This window comes from Haematobia irritans, chromosome 4 (genome assembly GCF_050003625.1).
Source record: "Haematobia irritans isolate KBUSLIRL chromosome 4, ASM5000362v1, whole genome shotgun sequence".
Taxonomy (NCBI): Eukaryota; Metazoa; Arthropoda; class Insecta; order Diptera; family Muscidae; genus Haematobia; species Haematobia irritans.
In genome coordinates, this window is record NC_134400.1 from 122345943 (window position 1) to 122365949 (window position 20007).

Consider the following 20007-nt stretch of genomic DNA (forward strand, 5'->3'; position numbering starts at 1 on the left):
CATAGTCTGCACAATAGTCTCCAAAAAAAAATCCCCCCAACACACAATCATCGCTACTCCCCATAGTGCATGGTGAAACGAGTAGCAGCTCCACAATGAATATGAAACTATAAACGTAAAATCCACAATAGAATAGACGGCAAAGACGACAGACAACTATAGAACGGCGGCAAACCTTACTCAACATAAAATGTAGAATGCCATTCGCCCAACGTTTGTCAAGTTAAATCAAACGCTACGATTTTGTGGAAATAAATCGAGGACGACGCTGGCATCAGCAACCAACGACAAGGACGAAATTTCAATAACGAAAACCATAACGACAAAGTACTCGAACATTTAATCGAAACGAAAATTTTGAAGACACAAAGGAAATTGCCATCAGTCTTCAGTAGTAGGCCAGGAGATAATAAAAGAACCTCATTGCTAGAGAAGAAATTTTGGCATATTTTTTTGGAAAAGGAGAAAATAAAAAAAAATACAAGAAATTAAAAGAAAATTTTTGAAAAACTAAAACAACACCCTCCATTAAAAGTCCCTGACCGTGATAGCAACGTATTTTCTCTGTCAAGGTGTTTTACGAAAACATAAAGTGATTGCAGTGATAATTCTCATCTCGTTTGTGTTGTAGGGAGACGTGCCACATTTGAGGTGTTTACACTGATTCTTTATATGTGAGCAAAAATAAAGCCAAATTGAAATTCAGTCCAAAATACAACGACACACATCCGTCAATGTAAAAAAAACTAACAAATTTAAAAATACTACAAAAAAAATCTAAAAAGAAAAACCAATTAATTAAAAAAATATATGAAATAAATATAAAAAGATATATCAATAAATGAAATCAGCATACACCAATTAAATCTTTAATAGGCCGAGTATATCAATATTTAAAAAGAAAATTTTGAATATTTATTTGATACCGGAGAAACTCAATGTGCTATACTTTAAAATCGTGAATCATAAAATTCCTAACTGTCAATAGTATAAATAAACAAATAAATTAATAACAAAAAATAATAAAATTATAAAACGTAATAATATTTGAAAATTAAATGTGTTAAAATTGTGCAAAGGCAACTTTATTTAATAAAATTCATAGAAGATTCTTAATCCTCAAATAGAAAAAAAAATAAGTTAATTAACAAATTGAATGTATAGCTGTTGGCTTTTATACAAATATCAAATGCTTTAGATGTGATTTATAAAACAAAAAAAAAAAACTTAGTAAAAATTTAAAATAATAGCAAACCAACTTTATGGATATTCCTAAAATATTTGAAAACCAAAAAAATAGTTTACCAAATTCTTAATTGGTAACAAATTAAAAAATTATATGAATTTACGTATAAACAAAACGCCAAAATTTAAAGACCAGATTTATGAAAAATTTTAAAAATAACAACTAGACATTAAAATAGAATTTTGAATACATTTAAGAAAAAACAAGTTATAATAAAAAATGAATATATTTAAATGAGTGTTAAATGTAAATTCCAAAGTAAATTAATAAAATCTGTCATAATAGAAATCTATTTAAATTTATGGTAAAGAGAACCCAATAAAGTGTTGACATCTTTAGAAAAAAAAATTAATACAACAAATGAAAATAAATATTACAAACAAACCACAAATAGGAAAGTTTAAAATATTAAATTAATGATTGTGTATGCATTAAATATATATTTTTAAAGTTAAAGTTTTGATTAATACGACAAAAAAATATACCCAAAAACACCAGCCATAACTAAAGTAAGCACCCAAAAATATTAAGTTTTTATTTGGAAATTGAATTTAAATCGATACCCTGTCTACAAGTGACTACCAAGCAGTCTGTTTGTTCCCAGCAAAAAAAGAGCTTCCAAAAAAGTAGTTTAGATCCCCAATTTGTGATCCGGAAGTAGTGCGAACTTGGATCATATCCAATGAATTTTACATGGACTTATCATCCCAACAAAAAAAAATTTGGAAGTTCTTCTCAAGGCACAACTTTCAAAGAACTTTCAAAAATGCTCTCCCAACGATGTTCTTTATTTTAACTGCACAGGAAGTTCATTTGAGTCAATTTCTTTATAACTCGCTTTTTTCATATTTTTAATGGGTAATTAATTTTTTTGTGTTTCAAATAGCTTACAAACAGATTAAGAATTAATTACAAGATACAAATTATTTAAATTTGGCCGAAAAAATGCTAAATCCTTTGTGGAAAAATTTCAAATTTTTGAAAAGATTTGATCACAAAAGTTCCAGACAAGCGTTATAATGCATTAACCCCCATTTTCATGAAGCTCCGTTAGTATTCCGTCAACTAACGAACTTTTAAACAGTATTATGGACACATCTATCATTTTGCCTATATATTCCATATGCCAGTTTGGAACTTAACTGGCGCAAATTTGTCTCTTAAAGTTAACCGAAGAGTAGATATTTGTTATTTACTTTCTGTTAACTGGCAGTTAAAGTCTAACGGAGCTACATGAAAATGGCCGTAAAAATCATAAAAATTTTTAAAAATTATTTATATGTCAAAATATCACAAAATTTCTTAATTCACATCCAAAACACTGAATTCGCCTCACACCTTAAGAAGTGATGCAAATTCTGTGCAGCGGCTGTTGAAATGGTGGACATACGTCCAATGACAAGCCCATGTTAAATTCATCGCTTGTGCGTCAATTTGGCACCACTTCAGGATTCAAAACGAACATTTTCATTACTCATTTGGCGACGCTTTTTTTGCTGGGATAGGACAGAAGTACTCGATTTTCGGATCATTTGCATTGATATAGAAATTTAAAAAACTAAAAGACACACATTTTTTTATACCCTCCATCATAGGATGGGGGTATATTAACTTTGTCATTCCGTTTGTAACACATCGAAATATTGCTCTAAGACCCCATAAAGTATATATATTCTGGGTCGTGGTGAAATTCTGAGTCGATCTAAGCATGTCCTTCCGTCCGTTCGTCCGTCCGTCTGTTGAAATCACGCTAACTTCCGAACGAAACAAGCTATCGACTTGAAACTTGGCACAAGTAGTTGTTATCGATGTAGGTCGGATGGTATTGAAAATGGGCCATATCGGTCCACTTTCACGTATAGCCCCCATATAAAGTGACCCTCAGATTTGGCTTGTGGAGCCTCTAACAGAAGCATATTTCATCCGATCCGGCTGAAATTTGGTATATGGTGTTGGTATATGGTCTCTAACAACCATGCAAAAATTGGTTCACATCGGTCCATAATTATATATAGCCCCCATATAAACCGATCCCCAGATTTGGCTTGCGGAGCCTAAAAGAGAAGCAAATTTCATCCAATCCGGCTGAAATTTGGTACTTGGTGTTTGTATATGGTCTCTAACAACCATGCAAAAATTGGTTCACATCGGTCCGTAATTATATATAGCCCCCATATAAACCGATCCCCAGATTTGGCTTGCGGAGCCTCATAGAGAAGAAAATTGCATCCGATCCGGCTGAAATTTGGTACATGATGTTGGTATATGGTCTCTAACAACCATGCAAAAATTGGTCCACATCGGCCCATAATTATATATATCCCCATATAAACCGATCTCCAGATTTGGCTTGCGAAGCCTCAAAGAGAAGCAAATTTCATCCAATCCGGATGTAATTTGGAACATGGTGTTAGTATATGATTTTTAACAACCGTGCCAGAATTGGTCCATATCGGTCCATAATTAGATATAGCCCCCATGTAAAACGTTCTCCAGATTTGACCTCCGGAGCCTATTGGAGGAGCAAAATTCATCCGATCCGGTTCAAATTAGGAACGTGGTGTTAGTATATGGTCGCTAACAACCATACCAAAATTGGTCCAATCACACAAAAATTGGTCCATATCGGTTCATAATCATGGTTGCCACTAGAGCCAAAAATAATCTACCAAAATTTAATTTCTATAGAAAATTTTGTCAAAATTTTATTTATAGAGAAAATTTTGTTAAAATTTTATTCGGTTCATAATAAAATTTTCATCATTGTCAAAATTTTATTTCCATAGAAAATTTTGTCAAAATTTTATTTCTATAGAAAATTTTGTCAAAATTTTATGTCTACTTTGTCAAACTGAATTATATACGTATTGGATCGATCTTTTTTGATTTAATATATACCACGTATGGACTTACATACAATTTAGAAGATGGTGTTAGGAGGTTTTAAGATACCTTGCTCTCGGCAAGCGTTACCGCAACTTAAGTAATTCGATTGTGGATAGCAGTGTTTAGAAGAAGTTTCTACGCAATCCATGATGGACGGTACATAAGCTTCGGCCTGGCCGAACTTACGGCCGTATATACTTGTTCCAATTTCACTTTTTATTATACCCTTCCCCGCTATTGTGGTACAGGGTATAATAAGTTTGTGCATTTGTATGTAACGCCAAGAAGAAAAAGTCTGGGACCCATCGTTTAGTATACCGATCGTCTTAGAATTAAACGCTGAGTCGATTTAGCGATGTCCGTCTGTCTGTCTGTCTGTCTGTCTGTCCGTCTGTCTGTCTGTCTGTCTGTCTGTCTGTCCGTCTGTCTGTCTGTCTGTCTGTTCATGTATTTTTGGCATAGGGTTGTTTTTTGGAACAAAGACAATCGCTATTGATTTTGGAAAAAAATCGGTTCAGATTTAAATATAGCTGTCATATATATTTATCCCCGATCTGGTCATAATTGGCGTGTTTATCAACCCATGCTCTTCAAATTGCGTACATCCGAATATTTTATTAGTCTCGAAAAACTTGCAAAATATCAGCCAAATCGGTTCAGATTTAGATATAGCTCCCATATATATCTTTCGTCCGATTTAGACTCATATGGCAACAGAGGCCAAAGTTTACTACCGATTTTCGTGAAATTTTGCACAGAGAGTAGAATTGACATTCTACCAATGCTTGCTAAATTTGATTGAAATCGGTTCAGATTTAGATATAGCTCACATATATAGCGTTCGTCCGATTTGCACTTCTCAAAAGCTAGAGTTTTGCTCTGACTTGCTTCAAATTTTGCACGAGAGATACGTTTAACGGTGTCGTTATGTGTGCCAAATTTGGTTAAAATCGGTTCAGAGTTAGATATAGCTCCCATATATATCTATCGTCCGATTTGGACTTATGCGGCCTCAAAAGCCAAAGTTTTACCCAGAATTGCTTCAAATTTTGCACAATGAGTACGTTTAATAGTATCGGTAAATGTGTCAAATTTGGTTGAAATCGGTTTAGATTTAGATATAGCTCCCATGTATATCTTTCGTCCGATTTGGACTTATATGGCCTCAAAGGCCAGAGTTTTGCCCTGAATTGCTTCACATTTGGCACAAGAAGTACGTTTAATAGTATCGGTAAGTGTGCCAAATTTGGTTGAAATCGGCTCAGATTTACATATAGCTCCCATATATATCTTTCGCCCGATTTACACTCATATGATCACGGAGGCTATAATTATACTCCATTTACGTGAAATTTTGCAGAAATTGCAGAATTATTATTCTAACTATGCATGCCAAATTTAGTCACAATCTGTTCAGATTATATATAGCTCCCATATATACGTACACCAGTTCCAATTGACTGGATAGTTTCCACCGAGAATATATTTAATATGATATTTAAGTGTGTCAAGTTTGATCTAATTCCGTTCAGAGTTAGATAAAGCCTCCATATATTCGTGTTTTTCGGTTTATACAAATATGGCCAAAATTCCCACACTTGACACAAAATTCTGTGATGATTTCCCAGCGCTTCCACCGGCGGTTGAACCTTGATATGTTGGCACCATAATAGAAGGCCTTAGGACACTCAGCCACAAACGCCGATGCAGCAGAACGTCTATTCATATTTTTGTGATATGAACCTATTAAGACACCACGACATGACATTCCAACTACTCCCTGGGATGTTCTTTATTATTATGAATGAAAAACTAAAAAAAGTTGGTTTAAATCTCTCCAGCGAAAATTTTTTTTCTTAAATAGTTTTCTAAAAAATAATTTGTTTTATGTAATACACCGTTTTTTTTTTTGTTTTTTTGCATATATTTTTGTATACCTTTGTTTTTTCCATTAACATTCAACGAAAAATTAAAAATTATCGTAATTTGCACAATCTTCTCAAAGGAACTTCCTTGGAAGTGAAAAAGAACAGGTTCAAAACCCAGCGGGCTGATTTTTAATTTTTTTATACTTTTTTATTGATTTTCTATTCTTTTTTTAATTGCTAAAAACTTAAATTTTGCACTAAAAACGGCCTAATTCCATACTTTCTAAGACTTGACCAAAAGGACTGCATCGAAAGTGGAAAAAAATTGATGAGAATTTTGCTTTGCATAGGAGATTAATTTCTCTGATATAAAGTTTTTTTCCCTTGTCCACCAAAAGTGTATAAACATTGCAGTCATTCTGTCCTCATTCTAATGTTATTCGACTTAAAAATGTGTGCCTTTACAAGAAAGAAAAGTTTGTTCAACTGAGGTCAATTTAGCTTTATTAATTGTGGAAAATTCTTCAAAATTAATGCAAACGTCTTTTAATTTGTGGACTTTTTGTAAATTGATTACAAAGCAAAACAGCGTTATAAGCAGGGAGATGTTTGTCTATACTTTATTTTAAAGACGTTTCTTTCGGGAAACATAATTGAAGTCGAGTCTGAATTTGAAAATTTAAGTTGTCGTTAACACGTTTTTAAGGACTTTGATAGCAAATTAAGAAAGAAGTGAAAAATCGAATAAATTAAAATTAGTTTGCTAGAATCACCCAGCAAAAAAATTGGAAGTTCTTCCAAAGACACAACTTTAAAAGCACTTCCAGAAGATGCACTCCCAATGATGTTCTTTATTTTAACTACCCAGGAAGTTCTTTTAATTCAATTTCTTATAACTTGGTTTTTTGTTTGTTTCAAATAGGTTAAAAACAGAATAAGAATTCATAAAATCATTTAAATTTTGTCGAAAAAAATGCTAAATTCAATCTGAAAAAATTGTGAATTTTTGAAAATATTTGAAGGCAAACGTTTCCGACAAGCGTTAGAATCCATTCAAAATTATAAAAAATTATAAAAACTATTTATTTGACAAAATATCACATAATTTGTTCATTTACATCCACAACATTGAATTCGGATCACACCTAAAGAAGTGAATCAAGTTCAGTGCAACGGCTGTTGAAGTGGAGGACTTCCGTCCTATGACAAGCCCATGTTAAATTCATCGCTTCTGCGTCAATTTTGCACCACTTCCGGATCCAAAAAGAACATTTTCATTACTTTTTTGGCGACGCTTTTTTTGCTGGGCATGTACGCAAAAATCGAAATCAGTACCAAAATCATTAGTGTAAAGTCCATATAAATAAAATTATGCGCTCTAATTTTTATTCTAATTCTATTCTGTTTTTAATAGTCTATGGCACCTAGCTTCAAAGACAAAAATAAAATTCTTCTATATTTGACAAGAATTATTAAAAAAAAAAAAAAATATTTGAATTGTAAGTTTTTTTTCGATCGAAAATGGAGGTTTAATTACGTGGTGGGTGTAAACGAACGAGTGGTCCAATGTTAGTCAAGTTAAATATTTTGTGTAGGTATTGGTGGTTCTTGAACCAAACCAAAAAATAAATAAATTTGACCAAATTAAAAATTTTGAAAATTTTTTAAAGTTTTGTTTTTTTTTTCTACCCAAAACAGGATAATTAACGAGTTTTTGTCCTGTGTTCACGACTACCACTCGATATAAAAATATTTTACCAAAATTTTAAGAAAATTCTATTAAAATTTACCAATTTAAAAAAAATCTAATTTTTGGTAAAATTTTGGTAGTTGGTATGAAAAATTCCCACTTCCCTTGAATTATGGAAATTTGAAAAATTGATTTTAGCTTGTATAAAATTCTATCAAAATATACCAAATTAAAAAAAAAATCTCATTTTTGGGGATTGGTATGAAAAATCCCCAATTCCCTTGAATTATGAAAATTTTAAAAATTGATTTTAGCTTGTATAATTAAGGAAAAGTTAATACATCTTAGGTTAGGTTAGGTTAGATTAAAGTGGCAGCCCGATTAAGATTCAGGCTCACTTAGACTATTCAGTCCATTGTGATACCACATTAACTAAAAGTACCCATTACATATGGGCACTTCTAGTTTTAACCGCTGAACCTTCTCGATTATTTTCTTCTGTAGAACCAACCAGATTGTTCCAAAAACATTAGCAGGCTGCTTAAGTTAACGTTTTCCAGGTCCGCCAGTAATCTGAAGCTAAATATATGCCCCTAAAATTAGCTTACGCCTTACACAACATGCAGGACACTCACACAAGAGGTGTTTTAGTGATTCCTTTTCCTCCGCATCATGACAGCTCATACAATAGTCATTATACTTCGCGCCAATAGTTTTTGCGAAATCGCCTATCAGGCAGCGACCCGTCTGGCGTATCGAGAACACTACCATATCTAGTTTGCGGTTTAAGTTTAAATGGGGCCATATTTGCTTGGTGTCGTTACAACCCTTGCAGTTCTCCCATCGAACAATTGCCATTATGAAACCTTCTCACGCAGTAAAAGCATCCAGGTAGCCAGAGGCATACCAACAGATTCTAGTTCCCTTGGAATATGTAAGGCAGTTCCTAGCCTTGCTAGATCACCTGCCTCGCAGTTCCCCGGTATGTTGCTATGGCCAGGCACCCATATTAGGTGCTCAGCCATCTCATTGAGAGATTTGCGGCTGTGGATGGCCGTTTTCGAGTTGAGGAACACAGAGTCCAGGGATTTTATTGCAGGTTGACTGTCTGAGTATATATTAATACCAATATTGCTTGGAGCATTACTTCTCAGCCAATTCACCACTTCTCTTATTGCTAATATTTCAGTCTGAAAAACACTACAGTGATCAGGTAATCTTTTCGCTATTCGAAGTTCCACATCTTTAGAATATACTCCGAAACCCACTTGTCCATCCAGTTTGGAGCCATCGGTGTAGAAATCTATATATCTTTTATTCCCCGGGGTCCGTGTACACCACGCCTCACTGTTGGAAATTAGAGTCTGAAACTTTCTGTCGAAAAGTGGTTTCGCCAAAGTGTAATCCACTACGTTAGGCACAGCTGGCATTATTTTGAGGACCGAACTGTGATCGTAACTTTTTTCCGACCACAGCGATAGCAAGCGCAACCGCACAGCCGTTGTTGCAGCTGACTGTTTGGCCAAAGTGTCTAAAGGCAATAGATGCAGTATGACAATAAGGGAATTTGTTCCTGGTCGGCTGGTGAAGTGCCGCCCACCAGACTACAACACCATATAACACAGCATTATAGGTCTAACCACTGCCGTGTAGAGCCAATGCGAAATTTTTGGGTTTAGTCCCCACTTTTTCCCTATTGCCTTTTTGCACGAGTATAAAGCTACCGTTGATTTCCTCGCCCTTTCTTCAATATTAAGCTTAAAGTTCAGCTTCCTGTCCAAAATAACGCCAAGGTATTTTGCACGCTTACTAAAGGGAATTTCAATACTCCCTAAGGAAATGGGCCTAATCGTGGGAGTTTTGCGATCCTTGCAGTACACGACTAGTTCTGTCTTTGCAGGATTTACCCCAAGACCATTATCTTTCGCCCATTTCTCAGTCATCCGGAGGGCTCTCTGTATAATATCTCTAACTGTTGATGGGAATTTTCCCCTGACTACTAGCGTCACATCATCTGCATATGTCACCACTTGTAGCCTTTCTTTTTCTAGGGAAACCAGAAGGTTGTTTATTGCAACATTCCAAAGAAGAGGTGACAGAACTCCTTCTTGAAGAGTGCCTCTGTTCACATACCTTTGTATGTTTGCTTGTCCTAGTGTGGCTGAAGTTCGTCTAACAGCTTAAGTATACCTGGATCAACATTCAGAGTTGTCAGTCCATTTGATATCGAACTCGGATGGACGTTATTGAACGCCCCTTCGATGTCTACCAGGTTGGTTGATAAGTCCCCGGTCTAACAAAGAAAAACACATTTTTTTTGTCAAAATTCGTTTTTATTATTCAACATAGTTCCCTTCAAGAGCGATGCAACGATTCTAACGACCTTCCAATTTTTGATACCATTTTGGTAGTACTCCTTCGGTTTTGCCTCAAAATAGGCCTCAGTTTCGGCGATCACCTCTTCATTGCAGCCAAATTTTTTCCCTGCGAGCATCCTTATAAGGTCTGAGAACAAGAAAAAGTCGCTGGGGCCAGATCTGGAGAATACGGTGGGTGGGGAAGCAATTCGAAGCCCAATTCATGAATTTTTGCCATCGTTCTCAATTACTTGTGGCACGGTGCGTTGTCTTGGTGGAACAACATGTTTCATCCATTGTCACATATCGACGGAAAAACTCGAGGTGTATTACGAATTAACAGCTGCAAACACCGCTCAGAATCATCAACACGTTGTTGTTTTTGGTCAAATGTGAGCTTGCGCGGCACCCATTTTGCACAGAGCTTCCGCATATCCAAATATTGATGAATGATATGACCAACACGTTCCTTCGATATCTTTAATGCCTCTGCTATCTCGATCAACTTCAGTTTACGGTCATTGAAAATAATTTTGTGGATTTTTTTTGATGTTTTCGTCGGTAACCACCTCTTTCGGTCGTCCACTGCGTTCACCGTCCTCCGTGTTCATTTCACCACGCTTGAATTTTGCATACCAATCAATTATTGTTGATTTCCCTGGGGCAGTGTGCGGCAACTCATTATCAAGCCAAGTTTTTGCTTCCACCGTATTTTTCCCTTCAGAAAACAGTATTTTATCAAAACACGAAATTCCTTTTTTCCATTTTTTTTCACAATAACAAAAGTTGCTTCACAAAAGACGCTCTATCTCACAAACTATTTGACTTACAGACGTCAAATTTTGAGACGAATCATTTGAATGTTTGTACTATATAAAAATAATATGCATTTAATACTAGCGACGCCATCTATGTGTCAGACCGGGGACTTATCAGCCAACCTGTTATATTTTGATTTTTTTTTTAATTTTCAACTATTGCCTTTTTGGCCACCTTGATTGGCAATTTCTGGTAACGAAAAATTATACCTCTGAACATAAGCGTAGGAAGGCCTCTGGGGAGGGGGCTTAGACCTCCCCCAGAAAAATTTTAGCTCCCCCAGAATTGAAAACCTATTTTTTTATTAAGTTCCGCTGAAGACTTTCATGTACAGTCGAATTACTTGGGTTGTGGTAGTAGTTGCCGATGGCAATATATAGTTTTATTTCTTAACATTGTCTTCTAAATTGTTAGTTTCTTTATTATAAGTAAATGTTTGAAGTCTGATATATATGAAATAAAACTGTGGTTGAACTTATTAACTTATGATGAATAAGTTCCTAAATGTATGTTTAGTTTAATAACTAAAGCTCCTTTATTATATTGCTTAGTATGATTTTTGATCGATTTAATTAAAAAAAAAACAGTAATTGTTATTAAAAATGTATACTTTTGTCACCAACAAAATAGTGCAAATGTTCTTTTTGGTTCCGAAAGTATTGTAAAATAGGTGCAGAAGAGATAAGTTTAACACGGGCATGTCGTAGGACGGATGTCTGCCATTTCAACAGACGTTGCATTGAATTTGCATCACTTCTTAAAATGAGACCCAAATTCAGTGTTTTGGGATGTAAATTAAAAAATTTTGTTATGTCATCCACAATCGAATTACTTGGGTTGCGGTAACACTTGCCGATGGCAAGGTATCTTAAAACTTCCTAACACCGTAATATGTACCACATACGTGGTATATAAAGGGTGATTTGTTAAGAGCTTGATAACTTTTTTAAAAAAAAAAACGCATAAAATTTGCAAAATCTCATCGGTTCTTTATTTGAAACGTTAGATTGGTCCATGACATTTACTTTTTGAAGATAATTTCATTTAAATGTTGACCGCGGCTGCGTCTTAGGTGGTCCATTCGGAAAGTCCAATTTTGGGCAACTTTTTCGAGCATTTCGGCCGGAATAGCCCGAATTTCTTCGGAAATGTTGTCTTCCAAAGCTGGAATAGTTGCTGGCTTATTTCTGTAGACTTTAGACTTGACGTAGCCCCACAAAAAATAGTCTAAAGGCGTCAAATCGCATGATCTTGGTGGCCAACTTACCGGTCCATTTTTTGAGATGAATTGTTCTCCGAAGTTTTCCCTCAAAATGGCCATAGAATCGCGAGCTGTGTGGCATGTAGCGCCATCTTGTTGAAACCACATGTCAACCAAGTTCAGTTCTTCCATTTTTGGCAACAAAAAGTTTGTTAGCATCGAACGATAGCGATCGCCATTCACCGTAACGTTGCGTCCAACAGCATCTTTGAAAAAATACGGTCCAATGATTCCACCAGCGTACAAACCACACCAAACAGTGCATTTTTCGGGATGCATGGGCAGTTCTTGAACGGCTTCTGGTTGCTCTTCACTCCAAATGCGGCAATTTTGCTTATTTACGTAGCCATTCAACCAGAAATGAGCCTCATCGCTGAACAAAATTTGTCGATAAAAAAGCGGATTTTCTGCCAACTTTTCTAGGGCCCATTCACTGAAAATTCGACGTTGTGGCAGATCGTTCGGCTTCAGTTCTTGCACGAGCTGTATTTTATACGGTTTTACACCAAGATCTTTGCGTAAAATCTTCCATGTGGTCGAATAACACAAACCCAATTGCTGCGACATTTCATTCATCGACATTTCACGGTCTTCAGCAACACTCTCAGAAACAGACGCAATATTCTCTTCTGTACGCACTGTACGCATTCGTGTGGTTGGTTTAATGTCCAATAAAGTAAACTGAGTGCGAAACTTGGTCACAATCGCATTAATTGTTTGCTCACTTGGTCGATTATGTAGACCATAAATCGGACGTAAAGCGCGAAACACATTTCGAACCGAACACTGATTTTCGTAATAAAATTCAATGATTTGCAAGCGTTGCTCGTTAGTAAGTCTATTCATGATGAAATGTCAAAGCATACTGAGCATCTTTCTCTTTGACACCATGTCTGAAATCCCACGTGATCTGTCAAATACTAATGCATGAAAATCCTAACCTCAAAAGAATCACCCTTTATTAAACTAAAAAGGCCGATTAAATACGTATATAATTAAGTTTAAAGTTTCTATAGAAATAAAATTTTGACAAAATAAAATTTTGACAACATTTTCTATAGAAGTAAAATTTGAAAAAAAAAAATTCTATAGAAATAAAATTTGAAAAAAAATTTCTATAGAAATAAAATTTTGACAAAATTTTCTACAGAAATAAAATTTTGACAAAATATTCTATAGAAATAAAATTTGGAAAAAATGTTCTTAGAAATAAAATTTTGACAAAATTTTCTATAGAAATAAAATCTTGACAAAATTTTCTATAGAAATAACATTTTGACTATGTTTTCTATAAAAATAAAATTTTGGTACATTAGTTTTGGCTCGAGTGGAAACCATGATTATGAACCGATATGGACCAATTTTTGTGTGATTGGGGATCGGCATATATAACTATAGACCGATACGGACCAATTTTGGCATGGTTATTAGCGGCCTTATACTAGCACCACGTTGCAAATTTCAACCGGATCGGATGAATTTTGCTGCTCCAAGAGGCTCCGGAGATCAAATCTGGGGAACGGTTTATATGGGGGCTATATATAATTATGGGCCGATATGGACCAATTCTTGCGTGTTTCTTAGAGACCACATTCTATGTTCCAAATTTCAACCGGATCGGATGAATTTTGCTCCTCCAAGATGCTCCGGAGGACAAATCGAGGGATCGATTTATATGGGGGCTATATATAATTATGGACTGATATGGACCAATTCTTGCATGGTTGTTTGAAGCCATATATTAACACCACGTACCAAATTTCAATCGAATCGGATGAATTTTGGTCTTCCAAGAGGCTCCGGAGGTCAACTCTGGTGATCGGTTTATATGGGGACTGTATATAATTATGTACCGATGTGAACCAATTTTTGCATGGTTGTTAGTGACCATATACTAACACCATGTACCCAATTTCAGCCGGACCTGATGAAATTTTCTTTTCTTAGAGGCTCCGCAAGCCAAATCTGGGGATCGGTTTATATGGGGGCTATATATAATTATGGAGCGATGTGGACCAATTTTTGCATGGTTGTTAAAGACCATATACTAACACCATGTACCAAATTTCAGACGGATCGGATGAAATTTGTTTCTCTTAGAGGGTCTGAAAGCCAAATTTGGGGGTCCGTTTATATGGGGGCTATACGTAAAAGTGGACTGATATGACCATCCGACCTACATCAAATACAACTACTTGTGCCAAGTTTCAAATGGATACACCCAGAGAAGGAATATGATCACTTCAAACATGTTTTAAGAGCAAAATGTTATTTTTGGGTGGTGACCATGTAACATGGTTTTCGCAACCATGTTATTTTCTCGGAATTCATGTTTCTGATTTCGGCAAGCAGCTTATATTTGATGATAAAATAACATTTTAGTGACAAACATGTTACATGGTCACCCTACAAAAATAACATTTTGCTCTTAAAACATGTTTGAGGTGATCTTAAAACATGTTTGAGGTGATATTCCTTCTCTGCGTGTAGCTTGTTTCGTTCGGAAGTTAGCGTGATTTGAAAAGACGGACGGACGGACAAACGGACGGACGGATATGCTGCGATCGACTCAGAATTTCACCACGACCCAGAATATATATACTTTATGGGGTCTTAGAGAAATATTTCGATGTGTTACAAACGGAATGACAAAGTTAATATACCACCATCCTATGGTGGAGGGTATACAAATTAATTAAAAAACTTCTTGTGTAGTTAAAGTAATTAACTTCTTTGTGAGCACATTTTTAGAAATGCTTTTAAAATTATGCCTTCAGAACAACTTGCAAATTTGTTTTGCTAAGAAAAAGTGTGGAATCCTTTTTATTTGCTTTATTATAAATTAATTCTCTAGTTATGTTGAAGTCACCACTACTGTGGTACAGGGTATAATAAGTTTGTGCATTTGTATGTAACGCCAAGAAGGAGTAATCATAGACCAACCTTTAAGTATACGGATCGGCTTAGAATTAAATTCTGAGTCGATTTAGCGATGTCCGTCTGTCTGTCTGTCTGTCTGTCCGTCTGTCTGTCCGTCTGTCTGTCTGTCTGTTGATGTATTTTTGTGTGCAAAGTACAGCTCGCAGTTTTAGTCCTATTGTCCTAAAATTTGGTACAGGGTCCTGTTTCGGCTCAAAGACGATCCCTATTGATTTTGGAAAAAATCGGTTCAGATTTAGATATAGCTGCCATATATATTTTTCACCGATCTGGTCATAATTGGCGTGTATATCAACCGATCTTCCTCAAATTCTGTATATCCGAATATTTTATGGGTCTCGAAAAACTTGCAAAATATCAGCCAAATCGGTTCAGATTTAGATATAGCTCCCATATATAGCTTTCGCCCGATTTACACTCATTTGCCCACAGAGGCCAATTTTTTTCTCCGATTTAGTTGAAATTTTGCATAGGGAGTAGAATTAGCATTGTAACTATGCGTGCCAAATTTGGTTGCAATCAGTTCAGATTTGGATATATCTCCCATATATAGCTTTCGCCCGATTTACACTCATATGACCACACAGGCCAATTTTTAACTCCGATTTAGTTGAAATTTTGCACAGGGAGTAGAATTAGCATTGTAGCCATGCGTGCCAAATTTGGTTGAAATCGGTTCAGGTTTAGATATATCTCCCATATATAGCTTTCGCCCGATTTACACTCATATGGCCACAGAGGCCAATTATTTGCTCCGATTTAGTTGAAATTTTGCACAGGGAGTAGAATTAGCATTGTAGCTATGCGTGCCAAATTTGGTTGAAATCGGTTCAGATTTAGATATATCTCCCATATATAGCTTTCTCCCGATTTACACTCATATGTCCACAGAGGCCAATTTTTAACTCCGATTTAGTTGAAATTTTGCACAGAAAGTAGAATTAGCATTGTTGCTATGTGTGCCAAATTTGGTTGAAATCGGTTCAGATTTAGATATAGCTCCCATATGTATGTTTTTCTGATTTCGACAAAAATGGTCAAAATACCAACATTTTCCTTGTAAAATCGCCACTGCTTAGTCGAAAAGTTGTAAAAATTACTCTAATTTTCCTAAACTTCTAATACATATATATCGAGCGATAAATCATAAATAAACTTTTTCGAAGTTTCCTTAAAATTGCTTCAGATTTAAATGTTTCACATATTTTTTTACTAATATTGTGTTCCACCCTAGTGCATTAGCCGACTTAAATTTTGAGTCTATAGATTTGTAGAAGTCTATCAAATTCTGTCCAGATCGAGTGATATTTAAATGTGTGTATTTGGGACAAACCTTTATATATAGCCCCCAACACATTTGACGGATGTTATATGGTATCGAAAATTTAGATCTACAAAGTGGTGCAGGGTATAATATAGTCGGCCCCGCCCGACTTTAGACTTTCCTTACTTGTTTTTTTATAAATAAATCAATAATTCAGTCTATTAATTTTTAGCTAGGGCTATAGCCCCCTCTAGGGAAAGTTTCTAGCTACGCTAATGCCTCTGAATTTTATTTTTGTTTCCAATTTTATATCTGTCGTTAGCTTTCAATTAAAAAAATAAATTTTTGTAACAAAAAATTATTTCTCGGTATGCATTCCTCTCTTTGATTTTGTTTTATATCTGTTTTTAGCTTTAAAGTCAATAAAATAAAATTTTGCTAATTTTGAAAATGTACTTATTTAAAAAAAAAAAAATTTTTCCAATTTTTATGGAGGATTATATCATATTCGTTTCTTATTTTTCAAGTATAGATCTTGCGAATGTAAATATCCATAAACTTATTTAGCTACCCTTACGAGTATATCAGACAGCAACCGCTTGGCAATCGGTATGATTATCATCCCATTATCACATAGATCCCTTTAGATCTGTAGAATAATTTCATAGGGATTTAAATTCAATTTCCAATGCTACTTCATCTTTATTACAATACAATTTAAAATCCAATTTCTCTTATTAAATATCAATTCATAATAAATAAAATAAAGCTATAAAATTTAAATCAAATCAATATATTTGCAACTAAACCGAAAAAAAAAACAAAGTCCTCAAATGAAGTGATAATCCTCGTACAAAGGCCATAAAAACAAATGTTAAAGTTGTGCAAACAAAACAAAATCACAAAAATCTAACAAACAAATAAACCCCACATAAATCGTGCGAATAACAAAAAAAAAATACAAGGGTGCCAATAGCAAGCCATTAAAATTGAGTCGATAAAACGAAAATTATCACCCCTATCAATAGAGACGGCCAACAACGATAGGAGCCACTGCCGCAATAACAGTCCCAATACCAAAGGCCATATAAAGTGTTCGATCCCAACAAAAAAAGGAGTCATAAAATCCACAATAATAGCTGCAAACAGGACAATAGAGGAAGCGACGACGACGACGACGACTACGACAGTGTCATCAGCATCGAAATTAGCAAAGGAAACAAGACCAACAACAACAACGACAACAGATTCACCAAAGGCAACAGTTGGGCTAACATTTACTAAAACATCATCCAAATTATCATCATCGTCAGCAGCAGCAACAACCATTCCGATATTGTCAACCTCTTTGTCAGGGAGAACCACAACCATAGCTGTAGCAACTGTTCCAAATATTGAGAAAACAATTGAGACGACGACAACAATAACAACAACAATAACAAGGACATTTACATCTGACTCTGTGGAATTGGCCAAAGACAAAAACATTACCGAATTGAAGCCAGAAACAGAAACTGTAACAATATCAGAGGCTATAGAAAAACCTCAGCACAACGCCATCGCCCACACTGCCTCAACTCAACCGGATTTGGGATCTTCAAATTTAGACATTGCATTATCATCGCATACCACCCCTACCACCACCACCACAAGCACCAGCAACAGCATTAAGACGGCCTCACCTACAACTGCCTCTATTCAAACCGTAGCCACGCAGCAGCAGCAACAACATCATCATCATCTACAACAAACCTTGGTTCAACAACAGCCGACGTCACTACATCAACCACAACTGCAGCAACAGCAGCAGCAACAACAACCAATTTTTTATACGTGTACAGCAGCCTCGACATCCTTGCTGGCTCAGCCACCACCAACGAAAATTTTTAAAACGGATCATTTGTGTGTAAACGCCTACGGTTTGCCTCCGGTTGCTGCTGCTGCCAGTGCTGCTGCTGCCAGTGCTGCTGCTGCTGCTACGGTTGGGCATCCTTGTGTGTACTGTGTGATTCCTGTTGTGGTAAGTGCCTAACAACTTACAACGATTAAGATCCTTGGTATCTGCTTACATTGGTTTTGTCATCAACTCTTTTGTGTTTTTTTGCTACTCTTGATGCCCTATGGGAAAAATGCATTGAAAGTGGGAAAGCCAATTTCATGGCAAAACAAATGAAATTATTCAGGACCTTGTGATAATTTTGAGGTTATGTATGAATGAAAATCTTGCGGGTTTTTTGTTTTTGACCGAAGAAAAAAATTAAGAATTTCCATTTTCATCCAATAGTATCCAACAAAACCTCTCATATTCAAATAGTCTTCAAGGTAACTTAGTTCAATTACTTTTAAATAGAACAGTAATAACCTTTGTAAGGCCAAATCCTATGGGGAAAGCAATTCCCTGCAGCATTACCAAGGCCGGACACGAGATATAACAATACAATTTTCCAAAATAAACATTATTTGCTATGTGACATTCTATTGAATATTTGACGAATGGTAAAAGAAACCAACCGGCGATAATCCGTTAGACATTATTCCCAAGCATACGGTATTGCTGTGGCTATGGCATTTGTAAGCAGTTTTTCACCTCAACTTTACAGAAATAATTTTCACCAAAATATTTCCAATTAAAATTTTAATTAAATTTCAAAAATATTCAATTAAAAATTTAATTTTTATTTTCATTAAAAAATTTGTTGAATACAAATTTTTTAATGAAAATAAAAATCAATCAAACGAATTAATAATATCGATTAATTTTTTAATTGAATCAATTTTAATTGATTCGTGATTGAATCCAAAAATTATTTTTTTTGTGTGTAGTTGACGATTTCGAATACCATCCGGGTAAGCTCGGAAACTGCTAAACCGATTTACTTGAAATTTTCAGAGAAACGTAGAGGATGATCATGTGGTGAAAATAGTGTACGTCGGGGAAGGGAACATTTTCCTTGCATGGCTTTTTGAAATTTATTATACATTATTCCCAAGCATACGGTATTGCTGTGGGAATATAATTTTCACCAAAATTTTTCAAATTAAAATTTTAATTGGTTCAAGAAAATTTTTAATTAAAATAAAACTCATTCAAAAGAATTAATAACATCGATTAATTTTCTAGTTGGATCAATTAATTGACTTTGGTAAATGATTCTATCATTTCTATGGTTGAAGACATTTCAACTAAAAATTAATTGGATCAATTAATTTCGTGATTGAATCCAAAAATTATTTTTTTTGTGCGTAGATGACGACTTCGAATACCATCCGGGTAAACCGATTTACTTAAAATTTTCTGAGAAAAGTAGAGTGTGGTCGGGGAAGGGAACATCTTCGATACTTGGCTTTTTTAAAATTGGACAACAGTACTTTGATTTGTTTGAAATTTTCAGGGAAGGTTATCGGTGGCGTCTAGACATCATTCCCAACCATACGGTATTGCTGTGGGTATATAATTTTCACCAAAATTTGTTCAATTAAAATTTTAATTGAATTTAAAAAATATTTGTAAGCATCACACTGTGGAACGGGGTATTATAAGTAAGTGCATATGTTTGCAACACCCAGAAGGAGACGAGATAGACACATGGTGTCTTTGGAAATAATGCTCAGGAAGAGTCCCTGAGTCAATCTAGCCACGTCCGTCTGTCCGTCCGTCTGTCTGCGAACACATTTT

General features: G+C 35.2%; 2 protein-coding genes across 6 annotated transcripts in view; both read left to right on the forward strand.

Annotated features, from left to right (window-relative positions):
• The window catches only part of LOC142233358 (uncharacterized), a gene marked incomplete at its 3' end in the record, with an annotated part of 50412 nt that extends 32122 nt beyond the window's left edge, over positions 1-18290 (forward strand). Inside the window, 1 exon segment of the mRNA XM_075304255.1 lies at positions 17308-18290. Coding sequence (XP_075160370.1) covers positions 17308-18290 — 983 coding nt within the window.
• LOC142237055 (protein alan shepard-like) overlaps positions 1-20007 on the forward strand; it is a 1108257-nt gene that overhangs the window by 46000 nt on the left and 1042250 nt on the right. For 3 of the 5 annotated variants that reach the window (XM_075308391.1, XM_075308390.1, XM_075308392.1), the window contains exon 1: positions 18259-18351. The exons of 1 other annotated variant lie outside the window; for it this stretch is intronic. The gene's annotated coding sequence lies outside the window, so the exon portion shown is untranslated. Of the gene's footprint in view, positions 1-18258; positions 18352-20007 lie in introns of those variants that run through there. One more of the 5 variants, XM_075308389.1, reaches the window with a different exon arrangement.